Below are 25633 nucleotides of genomic sequence, written 5' to 3'. Positions count from 1 at the left end.
CCCAGTGGTCAGGGCGCTAGACTGGGACTTGAGGCATCTGCGTTCAATTCCCTGCTGTGCCACAGACTCCCTGTGGGACCTTGGGCAAGTTCCTTAGTCTCTGGGAGTCTCCACTCCTTGTGTGTACAATGGGGATAACAGCTCTGCCCTGCCTCCCAGGAGCAGTGTGCTAGTGACTGCGAGGTGCTCAGACACGGGGGCGGGGGCTGATAAATACCTACAAGAGAGAAAATAAAGGGTTGTGGAAGGGCTTAGTATGTTATCAGAGGGAAAACGTCCCAGTTTGCTCGCCTGTTTCTGTTTGCCAAGTCGATGAATGTTGCTGGTGTTTTAAACAAATGCTCTGTCTAATTTACTCAAGGGAAATCAATCCTGTTAGCCCAACGCGAATGAGCAGGAACAAATGAGCAGCATGGGCATGAGCTGGAGGATAAAATAGCACCTACATTGTTCAGCTTCAAGTGTCTGTGGGGATTGTTGGCAAGGGTGGGATTAAACACTGTTGGAAAACCTGGGAAATACCCTGTGGTGTCCTCAGCAATGTGGAGAGAAAGAAGTGCAGCAGGATAGACCTACTGCAACCTACTTCTACTCCCAGTGGAGGTCGTGGGAACAGGATTCGGCCCTTTACAGCTCACCAGTCCGCTGACCTGATGTCCTGCCGATGATCATTGGGATTGAGCCAGGAAGTACGGGGGTTGATCTCTTCTGAGGGTGGGAGTTTCACAGGTGTGGGGGCAGCTGAGAGTCGCAACTCCTGGGTTCTGCTCCCCGCTGTGCCATTCATTTGCATCTGGACGGCAGACATGCATGGAAGCCTGTGAGTAATGTGGTGGAAACGTGGTTTGAAACACTTGATATTGTGACACCTAAAATATCTTGGTCCTTGCCTTTTAATTTGGGGCTCTCCAAGCAGTGTACAAACAAACCTTAATCCATCCTCTCAGTCTCCTGGTAGTGTTGTGGCTTTTAGTATCCCAACTTTGCACAGGGGAAACTGAGGCACAAATAGGGGACGTGTCTTGCCTGAACCACCCAGCAAGTCAATGGCAGAGCTGGGAATGAAACCCATGGATCCTGATTCCCAGTTCCTTTTTTTAAAGGGATGCCATCAATTTAAAATCTAGTCAATTAAACAAATGCAAAAAGTTAAAAGTCCTTCCAGGTACTAGCCCTGTCCTGAGAGCTAACAACCCACCACCCCCCCCCCCCCGCCGCTAATTTCTGTGGCTTTAAAACCAGACATTTTTAAAGTGATTTTTCTCTCCTCTGTTTCTGTTTGAGGGACCCCGCAGCCAGCAGGGGAAACTGATTAAGCCCCTGTCCCCACAGGGTAGCAACTCCATGCATTTGAGAACTGTCAGAGGGCTCATGTATAAACGTCTGCAGGGCCTGGGCCGGCACCGGGGAAAGGGGGGGGAAAAAAAACAAAAAAAACACACACACACACACACACGAGTCAAATACACAAGCTGGAAAAAATAAGAGACAAATACTTATTTGTGCTTCTCCTTCCTAGCAAGGGTTCTTTTTGCCACAGCAGCAGGTAAGAAATGTTTCCACTGGAAGTGATTGTTGATTTGAGAGTGTTCGTTTAACCACAGCACCTCACAGGATCTTACTGTACCTCTGTCCATGGATGTGCTCCTGATCTTGTCATTGTGCAACTGCTTGAAAGTTACTACTGCTGATCTGAATTGAGGACAACCTGTGATTGCAATAGAGATGCCCTTTGCCGTGTGTGTAGCATGGGGATGTAGATCTAATTCACCTTTTCGTGTGTTTATCTCTCAGACAGTCCGCCTTGATATACCCAGGAAAAATGGAGATGGCAGAAGAAGAAGGTAGGGGCTGGAACGGGGCTGACAAAGTCGGTTTGTCTTGGTTTTAGGTTTGTCGCTGTGCAGATCCCTTATTTCTGCTGTGCTTCGCAAGGTGAACGTGTTTCATTGTAGGAAGCTTTCAGTTTGTGGTTCAGTTTGGAGGTGATGTGTTTGCTTGACTTGATTTTGATCCCCCCTGCTAGCCCTCTAACACCAGTTAGCTCCAGCTGTACGAGCGTCTGCAATTCTCATCATCATTTTCCTTGTAACCACAAAGGAGTGGATCATGTTAACCTGACCAAAGGGTGGTTTGGGACATTGACACCCAGGGGCTGTCTGAGATACTTAGGACAAAAATGAGTGGCACCAAATTGAAAGAAGAGGCTACTGGAAAATCCGATTTGAGCAGCTTTGATTAAAATGTTCAGGTGTGTGACGGGTCCCCTAGTGAGGACAGGCCCCTGGGGATCATTGTACAGTGCTTCCAGCATACGTGTCATAATTCCGGGCTTGATCAGTGTAACGCTATTGCCTTTGATGCCATCACTCCCAATTTTCACCAGTGCAAGTGGGAGCAGAATCAGAGTCCCAGGGAAAACGGGGTTCAGTTCCCGGCTCTGCACAGACTTTGTGTGACCTCGAGCAAGTCACTTAAGGCTGGAGCTCTGGCGGTGCAGAGCCCCTGCCACTCAGCCTGACTTCCGTGACAGCTGTGGGGGCTCAGCCCCACTGAAAATCAGGGGCCAGGTTCTCAGCGGCATAGACTGATGTAATTCCACTGAAGTCAATGCTGCTGCTTCAGTCTGACCCAGGCCTTGAATCTCTTTGCTTTAGTCCTAGTCTGTGAACTAGACATGATACAGAAGAGTTGTGAGCATAAATTCAGTATTGTCTGAGGCACACGAATACTGCAAGGAGATGGGCCACGTCAGTGCATAGCTAGAGTGTCCCCACACAAACTTTGATAGCAAGTTGATGGACATCAGAGAAGTTCTTTTGATTACACGAGAACAGCCAGACTGGGTCAGACCAATGGTCCATCCAGCCCAGTATCCTTTCTTCTGACAGCAGCCAATGCCAGGTGCTTCAGAGGGAATGAACAGAACAGGACAATTATCAAGTGATCCATCCCTTGTCATCCACTCTCAGCTTTTGGCAGTCAGAGGTTTAGGGACACCTACAGCATGAGGTTACATCCCTGACCATCTTGGCTAATAGCCATTGATGGACCTATCCTTCAGGAACTGATCTAATTCTTTTGTGAACCCATTTATAGTTTTGGCCTTCACAACATCCTGTGACAATGAGTTCCACAGGTTAACCGTGTGACAAAGAACTTCCTTGTGTTTGTTTTAAACCTGCTGCCTATTAATTTCATTGGGTGACTCCTGGTTCTTGTGTTATGTGAAGGGGTAAATAACATTTCCTCACCAGTCATGATTTTAGAAACATCTGTCAAATTCCTCCTCAGTCAAATCTTTCCAAGCTCAACAATCCAAGCCTTTTTAATGGCTCCTCAGATGGAAGCTGTTCTATACCCCTACCCATTTGTGTTACTCTTCTCTGTATCGGTTCCAATTCTAATATGTTTTTTGTGAGTTGGGATGATCAGAACTCATGCAGTATTCAAGGTGTGGGTGTACCACGGATTTATATAGAGACATTATGATCATTACTGTCTTATTATTAATCCCTTTCCTAATTCTGTTAGCTTTTTTGACAGCTGCTGCATATTGAGTGGATGTTTTCAGAGAACTATCCACAATGATTCCAAGATCTCTTTCTTGAGTGGTAACAGCTAATTGAGACCCCATCACTTTATAAGTATAGTCGGGATTATGTTTTCTAAAGTGCATTACTTTGCATTTATCAACATTGAATTTCATGTGCCATTTTGTTGCCCAGTCACCCAGTTTTGTGAGATCCCTTTGTAACTCTTCACAGTCTGCTTTGAACTTAACTATCTCGAGTAATTTTGTATCATCTGCAAATTTTGCCACTTCACTGTTTACTCTTTTTCCAGATCATTGATGCATATGTTGAACAGCACTAGTCCCAGGACAGATTCCTGGGGGACCCTGCTGTTTACCTCTCTCCATTCTGAAAACTGACCATTTATTCCAATGTTTTATTTTCTATCTTTTAACCATTCAAGAGAGAACCTTCCCTCTTATCCCATGACCACTTACTTTGCTTAAGAGCCTTTGGTGAGGGACCTTGTTAAAAGGTTTCTGAAAGTCCAAGTACACTATAGCCACTGGATCACCCTTGTCCTCATGCTTGTTGACACCTGCAAAGAATTCTAGTAGATTGGTGAGGCGTGATTTCCCATGTTAACTGTTCCCCAACATATTGTGTTCATCGTCTGTGTCTGATGATTCTGTTGTTTACTCTAGTTTCAACCAATTAACAATTGCTAATGGATTAATATTTCTTTCCAGATATAAAGTTTATCACAGATGAGAAGTTGGACTTTGGTCTCTCTTCTCCTTCAGACAGGTAAGATTGAAGGACCAGCTCCTCAGCTGGTGTCAGCTGACCGAGCTGTGCTGAATTACACCAGTTGAGGATCTGGCCCGGCATCCATTTCCCTTAAAGCTTTCCGCCTCTGTGTGCGCTGAAGGGTCCTCCCAGTTTTCTGATCACACCCAGGATGCTGAGTGAAAGCCTGCTAGGAGAGCCATGTCACTCCCATCTCATTCCGTGCTGGGAGGGTGTCAGGGCTGGGGGCTGCCCCAGGAAGGCTCCTGGTGCTTTGTCCTTAACTTGCTAAGAAAAGGTAGCCCCCGACCCTTGTCTCATTGACAAACACAGTGGGTTCAGCTGCAAGCATCGCTCTGGGCCAGCCGCTCTCTTGGTCGGACAGTTGCTGATGTGCACACACACAGGATCGGACCCTGGAGTGGTAAATCTGATCGGTCGCTGCAGCTGCAGATGTGTGAAGCCTGCCCGGTCAGACACGTACAAAGGGCAGGTAAAGTCCCACCAGGCTTGTTCACGCCTGGCTCAGACTGGCTCCAGTGAGTGCTGGCCTGGAGGGTAACCAGGGGGCAGCTGGCAAGGGGCGAAGTACTTTCCTGCCTTGCAGAGCTGGGTGCTGGGAGCTCTCTGCTCCGACCAGGCTCTGATAACCGTGGCTTTGCCCCCGCAGCCGGGAGGAGGAGCGCATCGAGGAGGAGGTTGTCTCTGTCAGCCCCGCCCAGCCCGTGGAGCGGTGCGTGGCACGGAGGATCGACTTGAACGTGCAGAAGAGGGAAAGCGTGGGCCGGAACGGAGAGGGCCTGGCTCACTGGAGCCCGCTGAGTGCCGAGGGGCTGGAGGAGATCGTGAAGGAAGCCAACCGGCTGGCCGTGCAGCTGGAGAGGTGCAGCCTGCGGGAGAAGGAGAACGCCAGCGCCCGGCTGCAGGGGGAGGCGGCGCTGAGTCCCGCGGGGGAGCCCCTGGCGTCCCTGCAGCTCTTGTACAAGGAGAGGGCGAGCCCCAGGAGCCCCCGGCGCGAGACCTTCGTGGTGAAGAACAGCCCCGTCAGGGCGCTCCTGCCCACCGTGGAGCCAGCGTTGCTCCTCCCCCCGGGGAAAACCCCCTCGCCATGCACCCGGGCAGCACCGACTCCCCCCTACCTCCGACACAAGCTGGGCAACTGCTCCGCCGGCAGCGAACGGCTTCGTAAGAAATCCACCCCCAGCAAAGCCGTTGTGCTGTCACCTGCAAAGAGATCTCCGAGCAGTAAGAAGGTAGGTGGGCCACTGGAAGGGGAAGGATCTGGAGGGAGAGAAGGAGGCTGGAAGGGGCGTTCTCTCCCACCCTCTGTGAGCCTCTGATTTGCTGCTCCACCCACCCCGGCCTCCACGTCTAGGTCCCACTGCTTCCCTGCTGCTGTGCAGCTGCGCTTGCTCCAAGACCCAATTCTTGTCAATTTCTTTGCTGCCCCCAGTTTCTGGAGCAGCCATGAAACTGACCAGATGTGTCTACTGTCAAGCTGCAGCTGCCTGCAAAGAGCTCTGAGCAGCCGCTGAGGCGCCGGCCCAGTCTGTCTGCAGACTCAGGCAGGCAGCGCTGCATCCAGGTCACGTGGGGCAGGTTTGGCCTCCCAGGCGTAAGATCAAGAAACTCGTTTAACAAACGAAAGTCGAAATACTGCCTATACAGCTGGCTTTGGCCCAGCCCTGCGCTGAGGAGGCTTCCCTGTTGGTCCGGGGCAAGCTGTGACTCCCACCTTGCAAAGCGCTGTCCAAGAGCGAAGGGTTTATTATTATTATCAGCTTTCCCTCCTGTAAAGTGGAACCAGCCCCCCCTTGCATGAAACGTCCACCTCTTGGTGTCATCAGGAGGTTGGGGTGCCCCAAACTCCTGCCCCCTGTTGGCCCTGGGGATGAAAAACCAGGGCCGTGAGTTGAACTGAGGCTCCCACGGGGCAGCCAGAGCAGAAGCTGTGGTCATGGCAGCACCTCTGGGCGAACTGTTTGAATGGGCTAAGCCTGCTGGAGTGCAGGCAGCAGGGGCAGCACCTGATACCCTCTGTGGACCCATGTGGCACATCAAGAGTCGGTTCTCTGGTGTCACTGAACAGCCATTGAGTTCGCGTGGCTGTGTACCACGCTGGGCTGTCAGGGCTCGCGAGCTGCCTGGAGCTGGGCCAAGTCAGCAGGACGGGAGAATCTAAGGAGCACGCAGGTGCTGCATGAAGGCTAATTCTGGGATCTGGGTCAGTGCTGCCCCAGTGCCCCAGCGTGGCGCTAGGGGGCGCTGCAGGAGGCTGTCTCCCCGTGTGGTCAGCGCTGCCCCACTGCCCCAGCGTGGTATCGGGAGCACGGTGCTGTCATTCTGGTGAGATCTGAAACCAAGGCCCTGGGCACTTGTCCTGAAAGATGCCCTGGCGCTAGGGGTGATACCTCCAACACCCTGGACAAATTGCAGCGTATGATGTCTGTCGTTCTGCCCCCTGAAATCTCCCCACAGCAGCTACAGTTGGAGGCTGTGTCCTCCCCTGCCCCATCCTGTGCTGCATTGTCCTGAGACAGCTGCTACTCTCCACCCCAGAGGTGGCTGCCTTTCTGCGGCAGGTGAACTGATCCCTGCCTGTTACTCCTGTGTCACTTTTAAGACTGCAGCGTGCTTTGGGATTCCGGCTGCCGTGGAGAGGCAGGTGCGCTGGTCTCCATGTGCAGCAGGGGCCCACAGCCTGACCTTGCTTTATCCCTCTCGCCACGCTAGCTGAGCCTGCAGGACCCGCCCCGCAGCCGTGTGTCGCCCACGGTGGGAATGAAAGGGCCGACGGGCCCCACGTCGTCTCCTGCCCGGCCCAGCCCAGCACCAGCACCCTCGCCCCGCGGGAGAGCAGAACCCGCCCAGAAAACCAGTGCAGGTAACTGGGCTTCCCAGCAGACAGCTCAGCATAGGGGCGGCGGTGACGCATTGGCCCCAGCAGCGGGGCCCATCCTGCTCCCTTTGCCGCCCCCGACCCTCCTCCATAGGGCACTGCGGGGAGCAGCAGCGTGGGATCAGTGGGTCTACACGGCCTGTGTGCCACCGAGCTGGCCGTGCGCCATATAGCACATAGCAGGTGTTGGGGGGCAATGTGGCCCCAGGACCGTCTACCCACACCCGTGCAGAGGGGCTGGAGCGGCAGGGGCAGGTTGAGCTGTAGAAGTGGTGCAGTGGAGCCGCTCTGCCTTTGGGGGGAGGATGGAGCCCCCGGGATCCCAGGGCATAGACAGCCCAAGCGAGCCGGGCACACCATCCAGGGTGTAGCTCTGAATGCCCCCTCCCCCGGGCTGGATCTGCGCCGTGTTTGCAGTTCCCTCTGGCTGCCCCTGCCAGAGTTGGCGAGCAGCCAGCCTCCCCGCTGAGGGATGGCAGGGTGTCTCCACCGCCCTTCCTCTCCGGCCAGGCGGGAGCCGCCTGCCTGCCTGCAGGGTTCCCTGGGAATCTGCTGCCACCTTCCCAGCCAGCAGGGAGCCGGCGCCCCCTAGTGCCCTGCTCTGGGAGGAGCTTCCCTCCAGTGGGAGGGAGAAAATTCTGTCTTCTGTGGAGTGGGGCATGGGGTCCAGGACGGGATGGCTGGGGCCATGCTGGCCTTTGGCCTGGAACAGCTCCAGAGATGTGCCACGAGCCCCGTCTGCTGAACCGTCAGGGCCAGAAACAAGCCCTCGCTTCTCAGGGACCAGGTGAAGGTTCCTAGCCCCTAAATCAGGTCTCTCTAGTAGTCCCACAAGTCAGCCCTGGATTTCGCCCCACCACATCTCACAGCTCGGAGATACCCGGGGGCTTAATGTGAGGGTCTGTTGGGGCCAGGCTTCGAAGCGCATGTGGCTCGTGGCTGTCCAGGCTGCCTGTCGCGCTGCCCTGCTGATGGGGTAGGGGGCGCGGAATCGGCCTCCATCGTCCTTGCCTGCAGAATGGGCTGCTGCCCGGAGCCCAGGCAGAAGGCAGGCCGGGCTAGATGGGGATGGCAGCGGCAGGATCAGGCTCAGGACAAACGCGTTCAGACCCCATGAAGTCCCCCGAGCTCTGCCCCTCGGTCAGTGTGGAGGAGCCGAGAGCCGGTGGGGGCCTGAGCGGAGCCAGGGTTTGCTGCTGTCCAGGCCCGGGCTCAGGTGCTTTGAAAGTCAGATGCCGTCCGAGACTGCGAGCAGGGGGTGGTAACAGGGACCCCGAGGGAGGGCGGCCGGGGGGTAATGGCAGAACCCACGTGGGACTGCAGGCGGAGGGGCGGGGGTGAGGTGCCGCCCACCCAGGCTGAGGATGGGGCGTCTGGGGGTTCTCTGGGGCGACCTGCCTGAATTCAGCCCTGACATTCCCCTTTCTGCCCTGTCAGGTTGTGCCAAGGCCTCTAGCAGTGACGCTCCCCAGCTGCCAGCCAGCGTCAGGCCTGCCCGCGGTGCGCGTGTGTGCCAGACCCAGGCCAGGAGCACGGCCGGACCTGGGCCCATGAGCCGCCTCCCGGTGCCTGCCGCCATCCTCAGGCCGGCCAGCCGCGTCATGGCCCTGAGCAGGGCCGCAGCGCCAGGGAGGCCCAGCCAGCCGCAGACCACGGGCCAGGGCTCAGCTGGCGGGAGGGCGCGGCCGAGCGCGGCCGGACAGAGAGGTGAGAGCCCGGCTGGCGCAGGCAAAGTGCGCGTCGCTCGCCGAAGGGTCAGGGGCTGTGACGGACCCGCTGGGAGCTCCCGGCGTCTGCCCACGTTGGGACGCTCCTGCTGGTTTCAGTAAGGGCAGGATTGGGCCGGAGCAGTGCAAGGTTCTGCTTTAGCAGGGGCCCACGCAGCCCTTCTTGGGGCAATTAGTGCCTCCTCCACAGCGCCCAGCCAGCCGGATCGGGGCCATGTCCCCACTGCCCCTCCCCTACATCTGCTCCTTACTTCTGGGAGCTTGAGCATCTTGCAAAGTGTAAGTTGGGGGGGGCGGGGGAGGAGGGAGGATGACAGCACCCGCCCTGGGATCCTGCCCCGGCCTGGAGCCTTCTGGGCATACGTAGCCCATCACTCCTGCCGAGCTGGGCTGCGTTTCCTGCTGATTTTTCCCTTTGCCCCCAGGCCCCGTTCCCCAGCGGACAGCCCCTCTCGGCAGCAGGCTGCAGCTGCCCAGGAAGGTGACCTTGCCCAGCTCTCCAAGGTAAGGGACACAGGAGCAGAGCTGTGGATCAGCGCGGTTCCTGCGGGCCTGTCTGCCCTGGGGCTGGCTGCAGACCTCCTAACTAACTGCACAGTCACTTCAGGAACGAAGTTGCCCGTCTGTGAGAGCAGCATCCCCAGCCTGTGGACAGCCTTTGCCAGTCATGGTCAGCAGCCGCCTCGCTGCAGGGTTCCTGTGGCAGGAGCTGTCTGGCCTGTGAGCTCTGTAGCTGGTGGGAGAGTGGCAGTAACCCCTTGGCCCCGTCCTCCCCGGAGGCCGGGGCTGCTCCCTTAGAAACCACTGGGCTTTGGCTCAGGACCCCAGTGGCCAGAACGCCCCTTGCGCTTAGGGCCCGCACCCCAGGGCTCTGCAAAGGGTGCTGGGCTCCGAAACCTGATCCATGTCGTCCCAGCATGTAGGCTTTGGTCTTTAACCTGCACGCAGTGACAGACGTGTCCGGCCACGCGGCCCGCCTCACTCTGTTTCCTGCCCTTTAAGGTGGTGATGCTGAGCTGCGATAAAATGGTTTGGCACCAGAAACCTCTGCACCCCCCAGTCCTCCTCTTGCTGGCAGAACTGGACTGACCCTTCACCGGCCCGCGGAGCGTGGTCTTGCTGTGCTGGGCGTCCATCAGCAGCACGTGCCAGCTCTGGAACGTGGGCTGGGCTGGCCGTCTAAACTACTCTGTGTCTCTGGGGTGAAGGCGCTCGGGGGTTCGTCTTTAGTTTTACACTGGGGAGGGAAAAGCTGCTGAGCTTGTTTCCTGCGGGGGTTGCTGGAAGGTACCTGCCTCGCCTGATCTCGTAGGGCAGCTAATTGGTTATAGATCGAGCTGGCCAGGAAATGGGGCTTCTGTGGAAAAACAAAAGTCAATGTATTTTGACTCTGAAATGCCGCTGCAGTGCCTTGTGGGGGTTGTGGTTCAGGTGCCTTGTGCTCCTGTTGGGCTCCCTGGTCAGACTACATCTCCCATGATGCACCATGGTGTAGCCTCTTGGAAAGGGGAGGCAGTGCATCATGGGAGTTGTGGTTTGGGTGCCTCACACTCCTGATCTCTGTGTGCTGGGCTCCCTGGTTGGATTCTGCCTCCCATTACAAGCTATGGTCCCGCGTTTGCCGTGATGCATGGCCTCCCTCACCCAGAGGGGAGACCATGGTGCATGCTGGGAAGTCTCAAAAAAGAGATTGGAATTGGAAAAGATACAGAGAAGGACACCAGCTTTCGTGGAACAGCTTTCATCTCCGGAGAGATTAAAAACACGACTGAGGTGGGTCTGACAGCGGGCTAGAAAATCATCAATGGTGTGGAGAAAGTGCATAAGGAAATGTATTTACCCCTTCACATAACACAAGAGCCAAGGGTCACCTGATGAAATTAACAGGCAGCAGGTTTAAAACGAAGTATTGCCTCTCACAGCGCAGTCAACCTGTGGGACTCGTTGTTGGAGGATGTTGTGAAGACCAAAAGTATAACAGGGTTCAAAAGAGAATTAGATCAGTCCCGGGAGGCCAGGTCTATCAGTGGCTATTAGCCAGGATGGGCAGTGATACAGCCCCATGCTCTGGGTGTGTCTAGCCTCTGACTGCCAGTTGCTGGGACTGGATCACTCGCTGATTGCTGTTCTGTGCATTCTCTCTGAAGCACCTGGCACCGGCCCCAGTTGGAAAGCAGGGAGCTGGGCTAGATGGACCCTTGCTCAGACTCAGTCCTGCCAGGAAGCCCAGCCAATGGGTGCATGAAGCGCTGTGACGGCATTTCAGAATGAAAATATTTCAGTTCTGGGGTGTTTTCAAACAAAAACGAAATGTTGGGTGGAAATTAGACCCTTCCCCCCACAAAGTCATTTAGTCAAAAACGCCGTTTTCTGACCACACCGTTTGTGCTGGATGGAGGACTGGTTCCAGCGGCCTGGGCCACCAGCCCCGGTAGAGACCGTGGTGCAGGGTGTTGGGGGTGGCTGGACTCAAGCTACCTGGGATTTGATCTGTAACTTGCATTTTTAAAAGCTGAGATATTTTTGTACTCTTTCTGGGCATTGAAAACACTGGGCCTCGCAGGAGGGGTCGTCTGTACTATACACTCTTTTTAATACACTTTATTTTTAAACAAATCTCGTTTGCTAGTCTCCTCCCTGCAAGACGGCGGCTGGTCTGATGGGGATGGGACACACAAGACAAGCAGCCTCTGAGCCCTCGGCTCTGCTTCGCAGGGACCAAATGTAGCTCCCCGCCGCTGGTCCCTCCGTCCCGTTCTGAGCGTGCAGGTGGCAGGGTGGCAAACTCGCCATGGTGTCTGATGCCCTCAGCTGGTGGGACTGGGCCCTGGCGAGCAGCTTTCAGCCCCGCGGGCCCTGGGACTGTTGGAGTTGCTGGTTCTGGTTCTCCTTCCCCTGGCACAGAGGCAGCAGCGGTCAGTGGAGAGACGGGCCCGTGGAGCTGGCCCTGTGCAGGGAGCTGCGCTGAGGCCTGCTCGCACGGCCTGTGCGCTCCCGCGAGCAGTGCTGAGCTCCCAGCAGCTCCTCCAGCGCGAGTTCAGGCCCAATGAGCTCCTCGTCCTGGCAGCTGCTAGGAAAACAGTGGGATCCTGTGGGGCGCTGCCCCTGCCAACTCCGTTGCGGCAGCCCAGCTGGGGGGGGCCTCCCCACCCCCAACCCCGCCCTGATCTCTGCCTTGCAGCCCAGGACCTCCACACGCTTGATACAGCTCAGCCTTCAGTCAGGAGGGAGCGTCCCTACTTCAGTGGGGAACCGGCCAGAGGGTCCTTCCATGGCACTCTATGGATCAGGTGCATGGAGACTTCCCCGAGGCCGCACAGCCAGCCAGTAGCGCATGGGGAATCAGAACCCAGCAGTCCTGGCTCCCACGCCCCCTCCCCAAGCTCCACCCACTGGCCCCCACTCCCCTGGCAGCGCTGGGAACAGAGCCAAGGTGCTGCCGTGCTGCACCCTCCCCAGGGTGTGCACCCCTCGGATGGCGGTGCCAGCCCAGGAGTGCATTGTTGGGAGGAGAGGTAGACGCTCCAGCCTTGAACAAACCTCCCTGGGCTGCGTGTTTGCCCCTGGGAGGAACTGTGGCGGGATCCCTCCTGCCGCTGGCACCGCAGCTCGGCGCGGAGCTCCCTTAGCAGCGGACACGGGGAGTCTCTGGGTTCAGGGGAGCCGCTGGGGCTGGCTGAGACCTGGGCTTCAGGCCCATTGGGGAGGGGGATAATTTGCAGCACTGGCTAGACCTTGCTGGCACGTCACCCGGGGGTATTGCACCAGCGGGCTGGGAGCGGAGCCAGGCCACCCAGAGCGCTAGGAAGCCCCCGCCACTGGGCTCGCAAGTTTTTCAGCTGTTGTGGGTGTGAGCCCAGTGCTAGGGCATAGCCGGCCAGGCCCCTCCTGGCGGCTGTAAATCAGCAGGGCCGTGGCTTTCCCAGCTGCTGGCCCCCTTTTACGCTGGCTGTGGCTGTCTGTCCCCGGGCGCGTCCCAGGGCCCCCCAGCTGCCTCTCACTGCAGGGGCCTACAGGAGCTGCCGGGGGCTAGCACCTGGCTCAGCGTTTGTGCCAGAGCCGGGGGTCACTCCTCCTATGGCTTTGGCCAGGCTGCCCCAGGGCCCGTGGGCTCACACAGGTGGCCACAAAGTGGGGCCGAGCTGCCAGGCATAAGCTAAACGAAACCCGGACACAGCTCAGTGGGCATCAGCCAGTGCCTGGCTGGGCCTGACACTCCCCTACCCGCCTCTTGGTGGGGGGCAGGGCTGATGACAAAGGGGGGCTGGGGTGAGCAGTCGGCCCACTTCAGTTGTGTGTAGGTGCAGCTGTCAGGCCCTGCCCAGGCTGCCTAGGGGCCGGCCCAGTCTAGAGGTCCCACTGCACTGGTGCTCTGCCCCAGTCATACTGGGAGGGTCCCCTCCTCCCCCTGCATGGTTATGGCCCCCCCAAGTTGACCATCCCAGCCCCTGTTGGGGGGGGCTCAACCCTCCTGAGACCTCACCAGCTCCCCTGGGGTGGCTGCCCAGCCCATCAGCGCCTGCGGGGGGGACCCACGGGGAGACGTTTAGCACCAGCAGCCTTGGGAGTGCGTTGCAGCTGTACAAACGCCAAGGATGGGGTAAAAACCTGCATTCACCTGAAGGCCTGGATGGGTGCCCCCCAGTCTGCCGGTCTGCAGGGACTGAGCGCCGCCCTCGGCCAACTGGGCCCCTTGCCAGTGCCCCACACTGAGTCCCCGCCCAGCCCCACAGATCCCTTTGGGTCACCTTGAATTACAGGCATGCGTCACCCTCCCCTCACCCCCCGACGTGTGCGCTGAGCTGCATGTCTCACACCCCACTGCAGGAGGGCTCTGCACACACACGGGGCCGGGATCCTTCCATCTGGTTCTTTAAATAAAAAAGCATCCAGCAGGAGCCATCAAATGAACAATCACACCAGCGTCACCAGCCCCTCACGTTCCCCCCGCCCCCCTTCTCTACCTGCAGCAGAAAAAATACGTCCCTAGGACCAGTTTCTCTATACACATATAAAAAGCACTTTCCAAAAGTCCTGGTGGGTTCAGCCCTGGGCCAGACCCGGCACCGGGGGCTGGGCAGGCAATGTGGGGGCGGTTTAGAAAACGAAGGCTCTGAGGCAGAAAGGCAGGTGGGGCCTTGCCCGGCAGGGCGGGAGCCCCTCATTCACTCAGTGGGGGGAGGGGGGATTTGTTGGGGGAAGGGCGGCGGTGCCCAAACTAATTGCAGCCTGGTCAGATGCAGCACCAGCCTTGCCCTCGCCCCCCGATCAGCCTCGGCTAAGTGCGTGCGCTGTCAGTGGGGCACTGGTAACTCCACCAGTGGCACCGTCTTTAAGAGCCTGAAGGGGCCTCCGTCCTGGGTTCCCTCCCCCCCCCAAAAGGACACCTGGCCAGTGCCCCCTCCCCCCCAGCTAGGGCCTGCTGGTGTTGCGTGGTGCGGCTGGCACAGCCCATGGCACCGAAGGCGCCCTGCAGACTCGTGGCCATGCCCTGGCCTCTGCCTGCGTCTCCCCGACCCGGAGGCAGGTGCAGAATGTGGCCCTGCCTGTGCGGGGGGGGGGGGGGAGACACGACACACGTCCCGCTCACGCCTGCCCAGTAAAGCCACCCCCCAGGCGGCTGCACCCTGCCCCACCCCATGGTGCAGTCACGCCGGAGGCCATGGGGCAGAACGTGCCAGGACCTTGGCCGCAGCCAGGACATGGGCATGGTCCAGGCCTTGCAACACCATGGCAACGTGTACGGACGCTGTGGGGCCAGCCTGACCCGCCCCACATTTCCACACCTGGGCAGGCCCTGGGGAGGGGGGCCCACGGTGAGACTCCTGGGGGCTGGGCAGAAGTGCTGTGTGCCCGCTGGCCCAGCGGCAGCTGGGGCTCTTGGCCCTTTGCCAGGCAGCCCCACATGCCTTGTGGAGCTGACCAGCCCCGGGGCTGGTTGCGCGGTTGATGGGGGGGGGGGGGGCCACCTCAGGCCTCGCCGGGGGAGGGGTGAGAGCACACAATGGGGCAACCAGCACAGGGGGCTCAGTGAAAATCAAGCCAATGCCTGCAGGACTGAGGCCTAGAGCAACGTGTGGGTGTCTCCACCCAGCGGCCACCCCGCCCCAGGTAGCCTGCCCCACTGCACAGACCCTGCGAGCAGTTACATCCCCCAGACCCCACCGCCCAGCTGCAAGATGCTGTCTGTCCATCAGCCACGGCGCCGGTGACGCCCTGGACCAGTCACGTGGCCAGTGTGGGGGGCTCGGTGTTAGCTGTGCGCCAAAGTGCATCTGTTCAAGTAAGTCCAGCCCCCGCCCCCCCCCCCGCCCCAGTCCCCCACCCCAGCAGGTCGGGCTGCCTGGGGCACGAAAACCCGGCACCCTGGGTCCTTCTGCTCCTCGCTGACATCTGGCGGGGCGTGGGGCGGTGCGGCTTGTCCCCAGGCGGGGGCCCCGTCGGATGGAGTCTGGTTCTGGGGGGCGGGGAGGTCCCATCGGATGAAGTGTGGCCCCCGCCCCAGGGCAAGGGGGTGGGGGCGGCCCCGTCAGCTGGCGTCTGGACCCGGGACGGCCTGCTCAGATGGAGGTCTCGTCACTCCTGCTCAGTGATGGGACACACACCGAGAGGGGGGGGAACAAACAACACAGACGCATGGTCATGAGCAGACAGGCCCCGCAGCTGGGCCGGCCCCCCGCAGGCTGGCCTGGCCGGCGGGAGCCACATGGCGCACATGTTAATGGAGGAAATTAAAGAACAGAAATCTGGGCGTTGGGTGGAGGCGGGAGACAGAGAGGAGAGAAGAGGGTTAGTGCGAGAGCAGAGACGGCAGCGGAGGAGTTAGAGCAGGAGAGCGCCTGGCAGGATCTCTACCCCCCAGATCGGCCCTGCCCCCTCTGCCCCCTAGCAGCCTGGCCCCTGTCCTGTGACTTGCAGCGGGCGGCCAAACCCCATAGCGAATCACGGGTGGGGGGGAACCAAGGCTCTGGCCCCACAGCGTAGCCCTGCTGGACTGGCCCTGGCGGCAGGGACAAGGTCCAGGCCAGGAGCGCAGGCAGAGCCCTGGCAGGTGCCAGGCGATGCCTGGGGCCCTCTGGGCTGGAATAAATGGCACAACCCCAGCCACCTCCTGGGCCGATGGGGACTGACTCCAGCGTCACCCCAAGGGTGATGGAGCAGCCCCCTGAGCCACCCCCCACAGCCAGGTCAGGGCAGGGCTATGACACCTAGGCACCCAGGACAGCGCAGGGAGGGGGGTCAGCGCCCCGGTGGCCAGCTCCCCGCCCAGCCTCCCTACAGCCCACGGGCCCTACTCACTCGGACCCGGAGGAGTCCTCATCCACCGTGCCGGCCTTGATGCTCATGGCGATGGGCGTCACCCCGTTGAGCTGCTCCTGCAGCGTCTGGCGGGGCCGCGGCCACACTCCTCCCCCTCGGCCCCCCTCGCTGCCCGTCGAGGAGCCGTGCGACGGGGCCGGGCCCGCCGGGGGGGCGGGGAGCTCGCTGGGCACGTGGCGGAGGCTGTTCTTCTCGCTGATGGTTGGCAGGCACTTCTTCAGGATCCCTGCGGGGGGGGGGACGGGTAAGTGGGGGCCAGCAGCTGGGGCGTGTGGCCGGGGGAGGTGGCTGGGGCTGACGGGGGCGTGTGGCAGGGTGGAGGGGAAATGGACGAGGCCTGGGGCTGTGCAGCCAGAGCAGAGGTGGGGGCCGTGTGGTCAGGATGGGCATGAGGGCCCCTCCAGCTCCTTCCCAGGCAGGCAGCCTGTGCCATGATGCAGCGATAGGAACCATCCCATGGGCTCAGAACCAGCCCAGCCAGCCTGACGGGCCCGGGGCAGCTCCTGGAAGCTTTGCCGGGCTCACCTCGTCTGCAGCCCCAGCCTGGTGAGGAGCTTGCGACCCCTGGCTGCCACGCGTGGGCCAATGCCAGCCGGCTATGGGCTAGAGATGCCACGCCAGGCTCTGCAGTGTGCACAAGGGAACCCCTGCCCCCACATGGCGCCCCCAGCGCTGCAGCTACTGTAGGGGAAGCTCTGGAAACCCTGAAGCATCCCACCCCCCCACAACGCCCCCCACCTCAGCACACATGGGAGGCCCTGCCGCGCGGCAGTGTGCCCCCCGCCCCCTGGCATCATGGGGCACTGGCTCCCCCCCCCCATGGCAGGCGTGGAGGGTGCTGGGTTCCCCGCTTACCTTTCTGGGGCTGGATGGCGTGGCTGGGCAGCAGTACCGGCACGTTCTCCTTGTACAGGGCCTCACCGTTCTCCCTGGGTGCCTCCTCCGGGTGTCCCAGCCGCACCTGCCCCATCGGCGGCTCCACCCGCAGCTTCTCAGAGCCGGCGTGCCCATCGCTTTCGCTGGCCGTGGTCACGAACTCCCCGGGCCAGTAGGGCTGGCCATGGACAGGTAGGTTATCCGCTGCGGGAGCAGGGCAGTGAGTGGGGCCGGGGACCCCACCACCAGCCTCCTTGGAGCCCCAGCTCCCCACGGAAGGGGGCCGCTCTGGGCTCATGCCGGGCCAGCGAGGGGAGGGCATGTGCCTGTCACGGCTGCGATGCCCCTGCCCCGGGGTTACGGGAGAGCTGGGGCTGGGCTGGAAAGGAGCCAGCCAGGAGAGCAGCGCGCTGCCCAGCCACGCTCCGGGCCCAGACCGGGGCTCCTGGGTGTGGCGTGGGAGCTCCTCCCACCCTGCCAGCCCCCCAGTCCCAGCAGTACCTTTGGGGGTGCTGTGTGCCGGCAGCGTCTCGCCGGGGGGGCTCAGCAGGTTCTCCCAGCAGGGCTCCCCCGCGAACTCCTCGTCCTCCTCGCTGTCCGAGGAGTGGGTGGAGGCGTAGGAGCCGCTCTGGTCGTCCTCCAGGGACAGGTCGCTGTCGGAGTCCGTGTCGTGCTCTGGGCAGGGTCACACGTAGAGCTCAGCACTGCGCCCCCCGCACCCTCTTCCCAGCGCGCCAGTCGGCTCCCACACACTGGGCCACCGCCCTGTGGGGCCTCTCCCAGCCCCAGCCCAGCACAGGCGGGAGGGGGATGCTGATGCCAGGCTCCAGACACCCCAGTTCTGTCCCCAAGCTGAGGGCTCCCTGAGCCCCAGCCTCAGGGTTTAGCCCCCCAGGGAGGCAGCCATCAAGAGGATGCTATCGCCAGCAGCCCGCCCTGCATCTCCCAGGAAAGGGCAGCACCGCTCCGCCCCCCCTCACCATGCGGCTGGTCCTTCGCCTCCAGGAAGAGGGCACCGGCATCCGTCTGCCCGCTGGGCACCTGGCAGCTCTTCAGCCGGGACTCCTCCCTGCAAAACACGGCCAGGACGCTAGAGCCGGGGCAGGGCCTGGCCATGCCAGCTGGGGAAAGGAAGCGCCCCCCGCCACCCGGCTGCACAGCACAGCGCTACTGGCTGCCCAGAGTGGCGCCGACCAGCTGGGGGCCCTGGCAGGGGCCGGGTCTTACCTGAGCACGAAGGGAATGTAGCTGTGCTGGCTCTTGCCTGAGTGGACGGTGCTGTGCAGGGAGCCCGTGGACGCGCCGAAAGGCGTGTGGTACAGCCGGCCGGCCACATAGGTGTTGTTGCAGTTGTAGGCCTGGGGGGGACAGAGAACGGGGGGGGGGGGTGAACAGTGAGTCAGGGCTTCCACTGACGCTTCCCACTCAGACTGCTGCTCCTCCCCTGGTACCCCAGCCCTGGGCTCCTCCCAGCTCGGCCGGAGCCCATCCCTCCCGACCCGCAGCCCCCAGTATCCCAGCCCTGGGCTCCCCCCAGCTCAGCCAGTGCCCCTCACTCCTGACCCACAGCCCCCAGTATCCCAGCCCTGGGCTCCCCCCAGCTCAGCCAGTGCCCCTCACTCCTGACCCGCAGCCCCCAGTATCCCAGCCCTGGGCTCCCCCCAGCTCAGCCAGTGCCCCTCACTCCTGACCCACAGCCCCCAGTATTCCAGCCCTGGTAGAAATGACAGCAGCCCAGGGCAGGGAGCCAAGCCGAGGCACTTGCTACTCTGGCCACTGAGGCTCCCAGCTGCGGACGCGGGGAAGGCCGCGGGCCGGGCACTCACCACGGTCAGGGTGGATTTGGTGGTGAGCGCCGGGTCTGTGCTGTGCTTCTTGCTGCAGCTGAACTTCAGAGCCTTCCTGACGTCCTTGCTGAAGATGATGCAGGCGAGGAAGATGAAGGGGCCCTGGGGGAGGGAGTGAGGGGCAGCTCAGAGCCTGCTGGGGCTGTGATGGGCTGGGGGTCCCGGATGGAGCTGGGGGGTCCATGCACCAGTCCCCTGCCGTAGTGCCATGGCTCCTGCGGGGACGGGGTGATGGCTCTAGGGGGCAGGTGCCCGCACAGGGCTGCTCCAGAGGGGATCTCGGTGCCAGGCCCAGATCTCCCCACCCTCCAGTGCCACTGGTGTGAGGCGGGCTCGCCACAGGGCTGGGCACAGGGGCATGTGGCCCAACGGGTCCGCGCAGGGCTGCAGGGCCGGCCTCTCCGTGTCCCATCCACCCCACGCGGCACCTTCTGCCTGGACTCAGCTCCCAGGCCAAACCCTGGGAGACCCCCTGCCCCTCCCGCTGGGTTTGCCCCACTGTCCCCGTCCCGATACCTGGAGGCAGCTGCAGCTGGCGAAGAGGTAGTGGAAGAGGATGGCGTCGCTGTTGACGGAGAGCAAGGCCAGCAGCCACGTGGCACTGACCAGCAGCAGGACCAGGACGGCCGCCCGCAACCCCGACCTGCACCGGGCACAGGGATCAGGCCGGGCCAGGGACGCCGACCCCTTCCCCGACCGCCCGCACCAACCCCCAACCACGCACTGACCCCTGCATGCACCGACCCCACCCCCGGCACTGATCCGACCCCCCGAACACACACCAACCCCCCTGACCCCCAACCACACACCGACCCCCCCCAACCACGCACTGACCCCTGCACGCACCGACCCCCCCTGCACTGATCCGACCCTCCCGACCACACACCAAACCCCGACCCCCAACCACACACCGACCCCTGTGACCACCCAACCACGCACCGACTCCCCCCCGCACTGATCCGACCTCCGACCACACACCAACCCCCCCAACCACACACTGACTCCTACATGCACCAATCCCCCCACACACTGACCCCACCTCCCCCTGTAACCCACCCACACAACACAACCCTCAGTTCCCAGACAGAGCTGCCCCCCTTCCCCTGAACCAAACAGGGGCAGCCCCCCTGAAAAACACCCCCCCCCAGTAAAACAGGCCCCCAGATCCCCTCCCCGGGGAGCAGGCCTCAGTCCTGCCCCACCCAGCTGGCTAGGCTGGCTCAGACTCGGCTCCGGGTGGGCGGGCAGGCGTGGGGGGGTCAGACTCACACTGGGCCCTTCTTCTCGAAGCCCCGCTCCTGGGCCAGGCAGGCGGCTTTGGTGGCCAGGATGTGGAGGAAGATGCTCGTCTGTGGGGGGAGGGTGGGTCAACGCCAGGCGAGGGGAGGCAGGGCCCATAGCCCCCTCCCCTGCTCCCGACCCCCATGGCCCACAGCCGGCTCCAGCCCAATCGCCCCCACCCAGGCAGAGGGGGCCCTGTCTTGCGGGGAAGAGGCTGTGTGGGCATGAGCCACATGGAGCATCCCCTGCGTCAGAGCCCTGGGCTGGCTGGGCTGGGCCACTTCCAAGGGAGCCGGGGGTGGGGAGAGGGGGTCCCTTCCTGGCCCCTGCACAGGTCAGCTCAGGTCCTGAAGCATGACGGGAGGCATCTGGAGCAGTAGGAGGGAGAGCAGCAGGTCTGCATGGCCTGGGCCCTCCCCTCAGGGCTTCCCTGAGCCAGGGACCGCAAGCGGGATACTGAAGCACTGAGAGGCAAAGGGGCCTGCCCCAGGTCAAACAGAAAGTCAGCGGGAAGAGAACCCAGGAGCCCTGACTCCCAGGCCCCCTGCTCTAACCACTAGACCCCACTCCCCTTTCAGAGCCAGGGATAGAACCCAAGAGTCCTGGCTCTCCGCCCCCGCTCTAACCACTAGACCATGCTGCTGTTATTCTAGCTGCCCTTTCATCCTCCCCAGGTCTCCCCACCCTTGTGCACTAGCCTCCAAGGCCCCCACAGGCCCCGTACGCACCGCGATGGCGAAGGCGATGGGCCCTGCGAAGCTCCAGACCAGCGTGTCGTAGATGGAGAGCCAGCAGAAATCGGGGTTCCCGTAGCCCTCAGGATCCAACCCCACGGCCAGCCCTGGGAAAAGAGGAGTCAGCACATCCCCCCCAGCACGACTCAGCACATCCCCCCCAGCAGGAATCCATGAGCCCTCTGCCGCACTGGCAGAGCAGATGCCAGCCCATGCCAAGGGCCCCGTGTCTCCACTGAGCACTGACAGACACACCTGGGCCAGCCTGTGGGTCGTGGGGTGCTGGTGTTAAACCAGTGATCAGCACACAAAGGACGTGCTGAGTGTTCAGATTTCACTGAGTGCTTGGGAGTGGCTGCTGGCATTAATCCCACCTAGAGCGTCTGGAACCCATATGACAAGGTGACATTGGAGCGGCTGTATTTGGTGTGCATCACCCACCAGGAGCGAGACGTTAGCGAGTGTGAAGCGGCAGGTGTTGCCCTGCCCAAAAGGAAAGGTCCGTGGATACCAGAAGAACCATTGCGGGAAGCGACGGGAACATCCCTACGTACCATCAACTAGGGAACAAAAGACATTTGTTGTTCTGCCTCCTCCCCGTAAAGAGGAGTCAGGCAAGTGGATTCTTCCCATTAGCTGAGTTTGCAGCTCAGAGCACATGGCAGACGGGGGCTCAAAACCCCACACAAGGACTTTGGTACTTCTGTGTTGCTTGGACTCAGGGCCAAGTGTTTCCAGGCATAAGCCAGAGATCCCCAGCTGCTTAGCCTGGGTTCACCCAAAGGTCATATAGAGTTGACTGGTCAGAGACACTTCTATTGTCTTTGGAAATGTAAGATTGTGACTCATCTGTGTAGCTATGATTCCCTGCCTTGACCCTGTCAATAATTCTCATTTCCTTTTCCCATTTAATACATCTGTGTCTCGTTTATTATAGGACTGGCTACAAGGGTTGTCTCTGGTGTGAGATCTAAGGTGCAACTGACCTGGGGTAAGGACTGGTCCTTTGGGACTGGGAGTCACCCGAATATTGCTGTGATCCAAGGGGACTGTCTGTGACTCCCTGGTGCGGTATTATAGGGGCGTTCATACCAGATACTTGGTTGGGGAAATCTCAGTACAGACCTTGCAGCCCCTGCTCCAGCCAGTCCACCCGAGGCAGGCCTCACGCTCTCAACTCGCTGCAGGCAGTGGTACCCCGCCGTGCCACCCAGGCCAGCCCGGCTGCTGCCGGCAGAGACGTTGGGGAGCACAGCTAGTCCCCCAGCAGAGAGCTGGGGGGGCGGGGCTCACCTGTGATGAAGGCTGGCACGCCCCAGCCGACCATGTAGTAGAAGCGCATGGGTCCGTAGTTGATGTCGCGCACCTCGGTCAGCATGCGGTGGACGTGCAGCGCCTCCAGCAGCAGCCAGGCGAAAGTGCACATGTAGAAGAAGTGCAGAAGGATGGCGATGACGGTGCAGGCAAACTGCGGAGAGGGCAGGGCGTTAGGGGTGGGACGGGGAGCCGGCATAGCCCTGGTTACTGTGCACACCACACAGGCTCTGGGGCACCCCGATGCCCCCAGGCTGGGAGCGTGCGCACTGCGGGGCCTCCGTGCCAGGGCTCACCCAGCAGGGCACAGGGCTTGGCCCAGCTGCCGACTGCACCAGCTCCTGGGAGGCTGCTGTGGGGCCAGCCCCACGTCAGTTGCTTGACAAGAGTGTCCCTGCCCCCCACCCCCGCCCCACCCGGCCCACAGGCTCACAGGGACATCGGACTGGTTGATGCCCAGCAGGAAGACGAGTTGGGCAAGGAAGAGCGCGGCGGCGGTGTTCTTGCGGATGCTGTGCTGGTTGGAGCGCAGGGCCCGCAGGCCAGCCAGGACCAGGAAGGTGAGCAGGAGGCTGCCCAGCGTCACAGCGACGGAGGCGTAGGTGATGGTCTGCAGCGGCAGGATCTCCCCATTCTGGGGGGCAAGGCAAGGGGGCTCATTGGGCGGGAGGGGCCAAAGCAGCATCCACCCAGCCTGCCACCGGAGGCCCCGCCCCCACAACCAGCTCTGGGCTCAGAGAACACCATAGCCCTGGCCCCCTGGGATGGGGCTCCGGCCCCTCCCACACGATGGCCCCGCCCATGGCTCCACCCTCTGGGGATGGGTCTCCTCCCCCTCACCTCCCACACTATGGCCCCGCCCATGGCTCCACCCTCTGGGGATGGGGCTCCTCCCCCTCACCTCCCACACAATGGCCCCGCCCATGGCTCCACCCTCTGGGGATGGGTCTCCTCCCCCTCACCTCCCACACTATGGCCCCGCCCATAGTTCCACCCTCTGGGGATGGGGCTCCTCCCCCTCACCTCTCACATTGTGGCTCCGCCCCTTTGGTGAGGCCCCGCCCCCTCACCTCTCTCCGGGAGATGTCCATCAGCACAGCGAAGCTCGTCATGTGGCTGCACTGGCAGCCAACGTGGCTCTGGTTCCTAAAGACGAGCTCACAGCCCCTGGCCGACCAGCCGCCCGCCCCGCTGGGTCTGGGGAGCACGAGAGGGGAGTCAAGGGGGGGCTCTGGGCTCACAGGCCCTGTCACCCCACTGGGATCCCCTGCAGCCCCCCCCCGGCAGCGTGATGGGCTGGGTGCTGGGCGTGGCCTGGCCGGGAGGACACTCACAGCATGGAGTGGTTCCAGAAGACACAGATGGGCTTGGAGCGCTCCTCCGTCTCCAGTAGCCGGAACTGCACCGTGACGGGCTTCTCCAGCGCCCGCGGCCGCCGCTCCTCTTCATCATGCACGCTGATGCTCACCACCGGGGTGTTGATGATGGGCCGTTTGGGGACCCTGTGGGAACAGCCGGTGCCGTGGGACCCAGTGCCACGTGCTTCCCTTCCCTCAGATCCAGCGCCTGGTACCTGTGTGCTCTGCCTCCCCAGGCTACCTGCCCCTCCCACCACAGCTACCTGCCCCCCATCCATGGGGCCAAGTGCCGTCTCGCCCCATCGGAGCCACAGGGAGATTGTTGTCAACAAAGGGTTTACAGGCCCTGCTGGGCTCCAGACACTATCAGGTGCCCTGCCCCTGCCCCCCACTCGAGCAGGTGCCATCCCTGCCAGCCGAGGGCCATGCGACCTGCACTGTAGCTAGTGGCAATGAGCTGTGCCAGGGCCGCAGACACGGGGAGGGAGGTAGACAGGCCCCTGCCCCACATCCCCGGCAGGCCGTGGGACCCAGTACCCTCGCTCCCTCCCAGGCATAAGGCTGGCAAGTGGGGCAGCTCTGCTCCTCCCCTACTGTACAGCAGGGCACAGTTAGTGTAGCCGCCCCAGTCGTGGCCACTGGCCCCTGCCAGGTGGAGCCAGGCCCCCAGAGCAGCCCAACCCCTGAGGATGGGGCAGGTGGAGCTGGGGGAGGCCAGGTCAGATAGTCCAGGGCTGTGCCCGGCACTGCCCCGCCACCACTGAGCCCTGCCTGAGCCCAGTGCCTTTGTCATACCCCGCAGGGCAGGGCCATGGCATGCCAGCCTCCCCCATCTTCTCCCCAGCGCCCGCCCCACTCCGGCTCCTCCACCCAGCACCCAGCGGGTACCGCAGGCTCCGCTTGTCTGTGTCGTACTGCTCCGGCAGGAGCCCCGCCAGCGTGCGGTAGATGATGACGCTGGCCACAGCCTGGCCCTCGCCCACATCTGGATGCCTCTTCTGCCGGGTCACCAGCGCCGGCTCCTCCTCCGCAGAGCTGGGGGGCGGCTTGCTGCTGCCTGGGGGGGGGGCTGGAGGGAGAACCAGGGCGATGTGAGAGCTGGGCGGGGCCTCGGTCCCGCGAGGACAGCATAGACCCAGGCGAGGACGAGCCGCGCTCCCTGCAATACCGGTCGGTGCCAGCCGACAGTCACGTCACCGCAGGCTGCAGCAAGTCTAGGATTATTATAGCCCAGCCCTGGGCTCCCCCCAGCTCTGCCGGTGCCCCTCAGTCCTGACCCGCAGCCCCGTTAGGCCGACACTGGGGTCCCCCACCAGCTCTCCCTTGATCCTGGGCTCCCGGCAGGTTCAGGGTGCGGCCCAGCTCCAGCTCCCGCCAGCGCCTCCAGTAGAGCACTGCCCCTCACTCACGTTTGCCCTCGGGGGCCCGGAAGACGGTTTCGGGCAGGATGACGGCGGTTTCCAGGTCCGCGGGCTTCTCGCCCCGCAGCGCCTCGTAGTGGGGGAGCGTGGCACCAGCAAAGTTCATCTTGTCCAGCCGCACCACGGAGATGACTGGCAGAGAGATGCCCCCATCAGGGGCTGGGCCCGCCAAGGGCTCAGCTTGCCCCTGCTGTCCCAGTGCCCTCAGGGGGGCTCGCACCACCCGCCTGCCCACGCCTGCGCCTGCTGGGCCCATCCACGCCGGGTGATCCTGGGCACTCCACGGCGTGGCTGGGGGGTTGGGATCTGTGACCTCCGGACTCTGCCTGGACCCAGCCCGAAGCCAGCTCCCGCTGCCTGACGCAGGCCTCCTGGATTGGGCAGCCAAGCCAAAGCACGGCCAGGGTTCTGGGAGCCCTTGAGACTCCCGGGCCCGGGGGCACCGAGTGTCCGCAACTCCCACTGGCTTCCCCTGGACTTGGGGCTGCTCAGGAGACGAGCACCAGCCGAGCCATGATGGGAGCCGACCGGGGGAGGTGCCCAGAGACAGAC

At 61.7% G+C, this 25633-nt stretch overlaps 2 protein-coding genes across 2 annotated transcripts in view; one reads left to right on the top strand and one right to left on the bottom strand.

The window, feature by feature from the left end:
• Positions 1-1822: 1822 nt before the first annotated feature.
• Positions 1823-12094, top strand: PSRC1 (proline and serine rich coiled-coil 1). Its single transcript, XM_067531431.1, has 7 exons — positions 1823-1844; positions 4265-4322; positions 4975-5557; positions 7038-7188; positions 8641-8910; positions 9356-9434; positions 11560-12094. The coding sequence occupies exons 1-7, from the start codon at positions 1823-1825 to the stop codon at positions 11588-11590; spliced, it is 1194 nt and encodes a 397-aa protein (XP_067387532.1). The 3' UTR covers positions 11591-12094.
• A 1692-nt stretch (positions 12095-13786) lies between these two features.
• Positions 13787-25633, bottom strand: part of CELSR2 (cadherin EGF LAG seven-pass G-type receptor 2) — a 57678-nt gene continuing 45831 nt past the window's right edge. The window contains exons 20-35 of the mRNA XM_067531484.1: positions 25070-25213; positions 24549-24729; positions 23637-23804; positions 23373-23499; positions 22736-22936; positions 22282-22456; positions 20983-21095; positions 20243-20322; positions 19490-19616; positions 18953-19075; positions 18354-18484; positions 18107-18195; positions 17628-17801; positions 17106-17330; positions 16230-16476; positions 13787-15676 (exon numbers count right to left, since the gene is read on the bottom strand). Coding sequence (XP_067387585.1) covers positions 15649-15676; positions 16230-16476; positions 17106-17330; positions 17628-17801; positions 18107-18195; positions 18354-18484; positions 18953-19075; positions 19490-19616; positions 20243-20322; positions 20983-21095; positions 22282-22456; positions 22736-22936; positions 23373-23499; positions 23637-23804; positions 24549-24729; positions 25070-25213 — 2333 coding nt within the window. The 3' untranslated portion in view covers positions 13787-15648. The remainder of the gene's footprint in view (positions 15677-16229; positions 16477-17105; positions 17331-17627; positions 17802-18106; positions 18196-18353; positions 18485-18952; positions 19076-19489; positions 19617-20242; positions 20323-20982; positions 21096-22281; positions 22457-22735; positions 22937-23372; positions 23500-23636; positions 23805-24548; positions 24730-25069; positions 25214-25633) is intronic.

Source organism: Emydura macquarii, unplaced genomic scaffold, assembly GCF_026122565.2.
Source record: "Emydura macquarii macquarii isolate MOO-44397 ecotype Brisbane River unplaced genomic scaffold, CSIRO-AGI_Emac_v2 contig_3220, whole genome shotgun sequence".
Lineage (NCBI taxonomy): Eukaryota > Metazoa > Chordata > Testudines > Chelidae > Emydura > Emydura macquarii.
This window is presented reverse-complemented; position numbering and strand designations above follow the sequence as displayed.

Bases quoted from the DNA above. Each gene is read 5' to 3' on its own strand.
- PSRC1 (XM_067531431.1), top strand. From the start codon at position 1,823: ATGGAGATGGCAGAAGAAGAAG. The intron at 4,323-4,974 runs GTAAGATTGAAG...TTGCCCCCGCAG, and splicing joins CTCTCTTCTCCTTCAGACAG to CCGGGAGGAGGAGCGCATCG. The intron at 5,558-7,037 runs GTAGGTGGGCCA...TCGCCACGCTAG, and splicing joins GATCTCCGAGCAGTAAGAAG to CTGAGCCTGCAGGACCCGCC.